Source organism: Loa loa, assembly GCF_000183805.2.
Source record: "Loa loa unplaced genomic scaffold supercont3.40, whole genome shotgun sequence".
NCBI classification, from domain to species: domain Eukaryota; kingdom Metazoa; phylum Nematoda; class Chromadorea; order Rhabditida; family Onchocercidae; genus Loa; species Loa loa.
Genome location: NW_018108220.1, coordinates 198,570 through 207,620, shown reverse-complemented (window position 1 = coordinate 207,620; position 9,051 = coordinate 198,570). Strand labels below are relative to the sequence as shown.

Below are 9,051 nucleotides of genomic sequence, written 5' to 3'. Positions count from 1 at the left end.
TTCCATGCAAAAAGGTTAAATTGAAACTTGGAATTAATTCCTTGTTTCGAAAGAAGAATTTCCTAATGATTTTTAAGGGTAAGTAAACAAAAAAAAAATCTAGGAGCACTGTTAAGTTTTGAAGCTTTCGTTCTAATTTTTTGCATGTAAGAGAAGCCAATAAATCAAGAAAATTAATGGAATTGAATCTGAATGCAGGTTGATTGCAATAAATTTTTTTTCATTCAATTTCTCACAAAATTTGATGCGAAATAAGCAAATTAACTCCAATAAATCTGAATATTATTTGATATTGTGCATAACTATTATATTGCTAGAATTTACCCAGTATTTCTGAGTTTTCTAAGACAACTGTACAAATCAATACTATGCAAAATTCAAAGAATTTGTAATAGTTGTCAGACTTATGAAAAAAGATTTTTCCAGAAATATCGAGTGACTAAAAACAGAAAGAAATTTGCAGATGGTAGTCCGGCACGCATTTTTAGAATCGGAACTCATACTAACCTTATAATAAAACCAACAACTGAAATGGTATAAATTTTAATTGCTGAAATTACAGGAATAAAATTGTTCTGAGACTAAGCGGAAGTCTCGGCGGCAGATCTTTCAGATGTAGTCTTTTTCAGTGTAAAAAGATATTGCACAAGTGAAGTTGCTGCTGAAATTTCATTGCCGCTGTTATTCTCGGTTCCATTTGAATGATATTTCTATAAATTTCCACAAATTCTTCCTTCCCAACTTTTAAATTTATTGATTTTATAATTTGGGCAAACTGTACTTATTGAAATCTTAAATTAAGATTTTCCAAGGGAAAAAAATGGAATTTTATCGTTCGAAAAATATCTCACATTCTGCGCAATAGTCGTAAAAATCGAACGCTTTGCAATTAGCTCAACTTCGTCATTATCAGTGGCAGTAGTAACATCAGATCCAATTGTTATTACCATATTATAGATAAAAGTATCAATCAGACTATTTTTGGCCAAAAATTAACTTTCAATCCGTTTGGTTCTGGAAATATTAGTTGACCAATTAAATGGTAATTTAAGATCTCCTTCTTAATTGCGATCGCATTTTAAAATAAAATGATAATCTCCTCTTCCAACCATATCTATCTGTTTTTCCTTTGAAAATCAAATTTAGAAGCAAATTCTGCTGTTGTTTGTAGTCATAGCTTCGTAAAAAGTTAGAACAAAAAATCAAATTTCAATTTCACCAACTTCGAAATGTTTAAATGACGAATGGGTTGAATTCTTTTCATGTTATAAGAATTGGGTGATTTGGTTCGACTTTTGATTCTTGAATAGGTTTGATATTTCCAATCTTCTTTTCCATCGTTATTGAGGCGTCACCGGAGGCTTAGTTATTCAAGTTAGTAGGGTCATGCTCATTGTTTCTGTCGAATTACAATTTAGAACTTTTTTTAGTCCTTAACTAAAAAACGCGCCTTCTTTATTCAAACCACAGCCACAAATGAAACTGCAAGTCAACCAAATCTTACAAGAAAATATAAGGCTTCGTAGCAGCTCAAGATATTATTTTCTGGTTCTATAAACATTATTCAAAGAATATGAAACGGTTATTGCAAAATTTGTCTAGGAAGCTAAAATCCATTTTGTTTACTTCCCGTTTAGCACATTTTCCAAATTTTACTTTTCATCAGTAATCTTTCCAGTCAAATTATTTACTGGTGACGACAAAATAAAAGTTGAAATATGAAAGTTAAGTGTAATATTTAATACTCCAATAAGAGAATGGGAGGAAATCTTTTTCCAGTCCTTGTTTGCAAATGTTCGAGCCCTTCTATAGTTTATTTCAGTCTAATCATCACTGATGATCAGCAGAAAGTTTTGTTCAATGTATTTGATTCTCTAGAAGGTTTTAATTTGCATCTTACGCATGTGTGGGTAGACTTTTAGGACGAAAAACTTTGAACACTTTTTCGGAAATTTCAGTCTAAATGGTAAACTAGACATTTGTGCAAGACTGTATTGCATATAACGGACTTCGCCGAAAGCTTTAAGTTTTTTTAAAAATTTGTCATTCATTCTGGTAACTTCCTCTTACAACTTTTATAATGATTTCTCAGATTTCAAAAAACACAACTATATTGTACAATTTTTTGATTATTGACAAGAGGTTTTTTAAAGTGAGTTAGCGAGAAGTTTCTTATTAGTGTGTAAATTAAAATTTAATAAAAATTGACCTACGTAAGATGCGGTGTAATAACGCGAGTAGCGAAGTTTATTGCAGTTGATTGGTTAATAGTACAATAAGAATAAATGTCTAAATTCAGTCTAAATTGAAATATAGAGAGATTGGCTTGGGAGAGGGAGGGGCAAAGAAAATATTTTTATAAAGTAACATAATTTATCGGGAAGTGATACTTCCCGTAAGTTGACTGAGAGAAAAGCATGATAAATATGGGTTGCCGATAAATTAAGGAAAATTGCTTCGGGTTTCCCGACTTTACATCAATGCAGTAATGAAACAGTTACTGTTTGACGCGAAACGTTGGACGAGAATTGAACGGCTGAAGGAAGTGAGAAAGTAAGAATTAATAAGCAATATAAATGAGATGAGGATTCACTTAACAAACTATGAAATCAATAAGATAAAGTAAAGGCACTGAATTGTGTCATGTACAAAAATTAATCATACTTTGAAATGTTACAATGAAAGAAACTCATAGTGTGTGTTGATTAGCTAATTTATGAAAAAAGTTTAAAGGAGACACAATTTCAATATCCTGCATCTATTCCAAGTTAACATTTTAAGTTCTGTGAATGATATGTACGTAAACCATGTAATCATGGCTTGCAATGCTAGCAGATATCAACAGCGCATCAGTGCAGTAATGTAAGAACATCAATCCCAATCTGAAAATAATTTCAGATAACGTAATGAGTATTTTCCTACTTTCTAGCTCTTTTTTTTGAAATGGATACATTCAGGAAGTTACATTAAGATATGCATATCCATAAATGCATATCTATGCATATCCGAATACTCAGCTCTTTCCGATCTGATCTTTAACATATTTGATCAATGCCTCTGAAAATTCCACTCTTTGAAGCCCAATTAATAACAAACCAAAAAATTCTCTTTCTAAATTTTGACCATGAAAAGTAAAAAGCAAAACAGACTTCCAAAATCTTCAATGTTTAGTTTTCATTTTTTTTTCACCTTTCTCATCCTTCGACTTGATTATTTTACTTCACATTTACTAAAGCTCATAAATATTTCTTAGTACTATGAAATTAATGCATTCTTAAGCTTTCCTTCGTCTTCTCTTTCATCACTTTTTGCATATTGAGAAAATGGAACAAAGCTTGCGGAAGTCATAACAAACAAACGATACCCATTTCCACTTCTATGTTATTAGTGGTTGGTTGGACCCAAAAAAATTTTGCAATCAAAAACAAATAGTTCATGTCTTTTCTAACATTTTGTTGGAAACGAAGCTTAGTTACGAGGAATATTTTTAATTTAAAGAAAAAGAAAATAAAACAATGGCATGGATTATGCAGTAAAACAATACTTCAAGTCTCGAAAACATAAAGATTATTTAAAAAGAAAATGAATATTTCGGGATGATAAATTTGGTTATTTCGAGATGAAAAGTCAGTGGCGCAATTTGCAGAACAAACTACTCACCCTATTTTTGGAACAAAATAACAGCTATTTCAAAACGGGGAATTTCAGCTACAATCGAAAATAAAAACTCCATTTTAAAGGTTTTTCAACAGTCAACTTTATAGTCATCTTCACAAGAAATAAGCTTTTATCACCATTGTTACTTTCTGTTGAAAATGAATAAGTTAATGCACACTGTCTATTTTAATTATACCCCGATAACTTTGACATTTCAAAAGTAGAAGGAGTATGAGTAAAGCAAATAAACGAGCTTTCCATTTACCGATCATTAGTAATTTCCTCCACCATTAATGGTTTGAACCGAAATTTCCAGCTTGAATTGAAGAAAATTTGATATAAACAGCTGATAATCAGATGAGAAGGATGAACGTATTTTGTTCGACGAGATATTTTTATATGCTGCATAGTTTCCGTCTGCTCACTGAATCTGATTGCGGCATTTCAAAGCCACTTATTACTTTCTTGTTAGCACTTCTTAAAGCAAAAAAAAAAAATTTACTTCATCTGTTACTTCAAGCAATGTTGTACAAATACATCCCTCTGACAAAATAAAATGATCTGCTCAAATTAAGCAAAAAACATATCAACTAACTTGAATAAACACGGCAATATTATTCAATTATTCAATATTCAATTCAAATCATTATTATTCAATCATTAATTTGATTTGATCAATAAAGAGGACATCACAGACTAATTACTCAAGAAAATGAATCGGAGGAATATACATCAGAGAAATATGAATTGAAATGCATGCTTGATTCCATTAAATTAACAGAATTCCAAAATTTCTACGCACCTGAAAAATCTGCTTCAAACGACCAGTGCATTTGGAAAAAGAAAGGAAAACAGAAATAACAAAAGTAAGAAAAGTAATGAAATAAGCGTGGGTGTGGAGGAAGCGGAATCGTATATTCAAAAAAGGAAGTCACTGACGATTTAACCATGAACAATGGCAGCATCAAATAAGTGGCACATTAAACTTTGTACTACAGATGGATGTAATAAAAGAGAATGATTATATCGCCGCTTTGTACTTATTTCACATCTATCCCTCGAAAGAAACTACTAGCTATCAAACACAATGATCTATCAGTGTTAACAATCAAAATAATATGGCATTTCTTAGCTGGATCAAATTTTGATTTCAAACTGGTACCGGTTGCGTTGCTTCGTCGATTTCATTAGACTAAAATTAAATGAGCGGCTAGTTACTTAACTACTGAGTTCATAAACTTGTTGCTATCTACCAAACACTGCAGCGATCCATCTTCAGAAAAAAACATGGGAAAGGAAAATCTCCATATAAAGCACTAAATCAACAATACAAGAGAAACAAAAAAAATTGTTACTGCAAAACGGTCTCAAAATGAGGCATCTCGTCAAAAATACACTATATTAAATGATAAAGAAGGAACTGGGACAATCAAAATTCACACCAAATTCTTTGAGGAATAGAACTACGCTTGAATAAACATAATAGTGACTTTAGCTTATTCATCCCGACATTTCCTTTTTTTCCATCCAAAATTGAACAGGAACTGAATTAGGAAACAATAAACAACGATCGAATCCAAAATAAAAGCTACACATCTCTTTCGGAAGATTCAATGGTGAAACAAAATGTGATTTTTGCAAAAATGCGTAAAATTTGCACGCACAGCAGTAGGCATTCAAGCAACCATTTGCGCATTGTTTGCTGCAGTAGGTGAAGGTGGGCATCGCGGTGGCGGGTAGGGCGGCGGCGGTGGCAAATCCAATACCGAATTTGACATAATCCAACTGAATGTAAATAATATATGTAGAACAGCAATAGCTGTGGAATGGAGGAAATGTACAAATTTAAAGCCCTTTTTTAATCGAATTCTTGAAATCTCGAGTTTGTCTTAGACAAGCATGCATTCTTCACTCACTGGTATCAGCGGACAAGTATATCCACCTTTTTGCGACCTCTCATTGTCTCGGACGGCTCGTCCTGCTCTGCAAATGTTCAAACTATGCGAAACGGCTGCAAAAGGACTAAGTGGTACTTCTCGTCTGCTTGTGGATTCCAAGTGCTGCAAGCCCTGCTAAGAACCCTTGATTGGAACCAATATGGGCTCAATATGAAATGCCCTACCATCCGGATAATTCTTAGAAAATTCGAAGTTAGCCAAACTTATATTCAAAATCTAATCCTTTATTTGCAGTCGTCTCTTATCTTAGCTTTTGTAATGTAATACAAACTGATCCAACCTGCTTCTTCCTATTCTTTACCATCGAGAGAGACACATGAATAGAACAATGCGAGGCCTCGCCCAAGCAAGATAATTTTTAAATCACCAGAATATTAACGTGAAAAGTGAGGGGCGGAATATGAAATCGAGATGAAATTTACTTTCATTTATATTGATGCAGTCTTTAATGAAGTCGAAATTAATGTCTTGTAAAATTTACAGGACTTCATGAAATGCGGAATGCATAATCGATTGCATACATCGGTGAGTTGTGGAGAGAGATAAAGAATGGCCAACAAGCTTGACAAGAGCTAGAACGGGAATATCAATCACCATAGACTAGTGAAGAATCAACATGGTTATGGCCTTCATTAATGATAATTTACGAAGTGATAGCGACGAGTGATCGAGAGGTTGAAAGTGATAGAAAATGAAAACATTTACCTCATCTGATTTCGACCAGCAGCATACGGCGAATAGTAACAGCAAGAGGGTGGTGAAGGGTCTGGTACATAAAGTTCTCGATGATATATCGGTGTCCAGCTAGCGGGTGGCCGTGTCGTGTACACTGACGTTGGTCGGGTATCGTAAGTGGTTGAGATAAAATGCGGTGATGTTGTAACCAAGACGGATGAGGAAAGTTCCTGACACGAAGATCGTCGTTGCAGCTGTGAATCAGCTATAGTCGAATCGTCCAGTACAGCATTCAGCGAAGATAACATCGGGTTCGATACTGATGATACACCAAGTCGAGTAGCGGAAGATGAGTTTGCATTTATCTTTAACTGAGTGCACGAACCTGAAGAAAAGTTTGATTTATTTGTAAAATTATGCAGAAGACCATTTAATTCAATTTCGAATTCTTGTATTTCGTCTAATGATCTATTAAGAGCTTATGCCACACTTTCTAAAACATTATTCTCACTTACCTTGCTGATGCTCCTGCCACAGAGCTCTCATCATTGGATATTGCCGGATACGACTATTCAGAGTCATTTCTTCCTGATCAATAATACATGAATGTCTCTGAGGTGCAACATCTTTTTCTGCGCTATTCGGATGCGCTTGGCATACCACCACACCCTTCTGTTTACAACGTGCATGTGCCTGCTATAAGTTAGAACTTTCAACTTTTTAAACCTTTCGAAAAACTGAAGCCGTCAACAGATAAAAATCTAGCGACCCGGTTAATGCGAAATAGTCTAAATTATGTCTTGTTAAATAGTGTTTCACATCAGACTCATCGGTTTATCATTAAAAACTTCTAATTTACATCCAAGTACATACCTTCAAGATAGCATGTTCATAAGGAGGTGGCTGTTTTGTATAAACAGGTAACCGTGTTCCCGGCGATGATTGCGAGTGTTTAATTGAAACTGCTGCATTTGATGACGGTACAGACAATTCATCCTCCAATTATTTCAATTTTATAAACTTGAAAAAAAAGGAAAAAAGTCTCGACTTAACTTCAGGACTTCTGAGGAAAACAAATACACACAATTCGTTAAGAATTTGTTGAAAATTCGAAATCCTTCGACTACGACACTTTCGAAGTAGCGGAAGAACTTACATCATCTACGTAATACTGAGAGTTATGGGTCGGCATGCTCTGCACACGACTAATTCCCCGAACAGCGGTGACATGGGGTACACGTTGTCCATGACGTTTTTGAAATAAGCCACCACTAGCTCCTGTACGTATAATAGGTGGTGTATAAGAGGGTGAAGGACGTGCTGATGATCCCATTAATGGCAGCTGATATGAAGTAGTAGGCGTTGACGTCAACGGGGACCCTGATCTCGTATACATCTGCAAGAAGCAAATTCATTATAAAAGAGCATTCCTCCCTCTTTCTCTCTCTCCCCATAAAAACGAAAATTACCGAACAGCCACGACCAGTACCATATTTTTTTATATAACTTTAACAAAATGAGCAGAAAATTACTCATCTTTTCAATGTTATATTCAAAGGTTTATCACATCAGTTTTTCTAAAGTATTATCAAAAATGAAAGACCTGATAGTGAAGTTTCGGTTCGGAATAAGTAAGATGAGTGGATGTTTCAAGTGGACATGAAACAGTAGCCTCAGAAGGATTGACACCAGCTACAGTAATCCATCGTGGCTTCATGTTTGGATTTGGATGTAGCCGATAGTAAGGAACTTGAAGCTTATTTTGTGTGTGAAAAGGTCCTAGCGTTTCATTATACTGTGGAGGTTGCTTCAAAACTACATCCACTATTAATTCGGTTTTTCTCACCTCTTCGCAATAATCCTAGAATAAGATTCATTAACTCAACTAAGAATGACAGAAAATGAATACCAGGAAATAATTGTGTTTGAAAAATGCTCTAAATGCTTTACAAAAATTTCGTATCATGCCAAGGTGCTATAAGAGATTATTAGGCCTTCAAGAACGAATAAATTCCGATGCTGATGGCGCTAATTTATAAACTTCATCAAACCTTCTGATTGCAAGAATCCACTTTTGCTCGGATCACCGGCATTGCATCATTGTCCGAGAACGATTGCTTCTTCAAGATAGGTTCTGGCTTGTTATCTACGTTTCCCACTCCATCTTTATTCCTTATCTGAATTTTTGCTAACTCTCATATCAAAAGTAGTCAAATCCGATACATCGTAAAACTTTTGTCACAGATTAGCGAGAAATTCTCTTTAAAATTACAGTCTTCCTGAATTCATCACTTTCTGATGAACAATTAATAATTTAATTGCCAACAGCTGTTGAGGAACAACTACATAATCTACTTCAAACAGAATCTAATTTTAATGTAAGACAACTCACTCCTTCCCCATATGCCGCATTTCTTATAGCAGAAATGTCACAGGAGGCAGAAATTGTCGTTTCGTTTGTTGTTTCAGCAATCTTTTTTGATAAATTTGCTTCTTTACTTCGCCTGTCACAATTTATTTTAGAATTTTTCATAACCAGATATTAAAAAATTGAAATGGAAGCAAAAATTCTTCACATATACAAACAAACAAAAATGAAACCAAATTATTAACTTGCACACTTTTATATAAAACATATGAAACAGATGTCGCGAATTTTGATTCGCGAGATTCCAACCATACAAATATATAATCAAATAAATTTCCCATTGTAAATCATCTAACCAATTTACATTGTTTAAAATAATCTCCCAAATGTTTC

General features: G+C 34.1%; 1 protein-coding gene across 1 annotated transcript in view; it reads right to left on the bottom strand.

Moving 5' to 3' along the window:
* Nucleotides 1-5,125: 5,125 nt before the first annotated feature.
* The window catches only part of LOAG_17105 (CBR-FRM-7 protein), a gene marked incomplete at its 5' end in the record, with an annotated part of 9,775 nt that continues 5,849 nt past the window's right edge, over nucleotides 5,126-9,051 (bottom strand). The window contains 9 exons of the mRNA XM_020449765.1: nucleotides 5,126-5,442; nucleotides 5,611-5,640; nucleotides 6,321-6,675; nucleotides 6,806-6,986; nucleotides 7,164-7,286; nucleotides 7,447-7,686; nucleotides 7,894-8,151; nucleotides 8,342-8,467; nucleotides 8,683-8,794. Of these exons, the coding sequence (XP_020306657.1) occupies nucleotides 5,334-5,442; nucleotides 5,611-5,640; nucleotides 6,321-6,675; nucleotides 6,806-6,986; nucleotides 7,164-7,286; nucleotides 7,447-7,686; nucleotides 7,894-8,151; nucleotides 8,342-8,467; nucleotides 8,683-8,794 (1,534 nt within the window). The 3' untranslated portion in view covers nucleotides 5,126-5,333. The remainder of the gene's footprint in view (nucleotides 5,443-5,610; nucleotides 5,641-6,320; nucleotides 6,676-6,805; nucleotides 6,987-7,163; nucleotides 7,287-7,446; nucleotides 7,687-7,893; nucleotides 8,152-8,341; nucleotides 8,468-8,682; nucleotides 8,795-9,051) is intronic.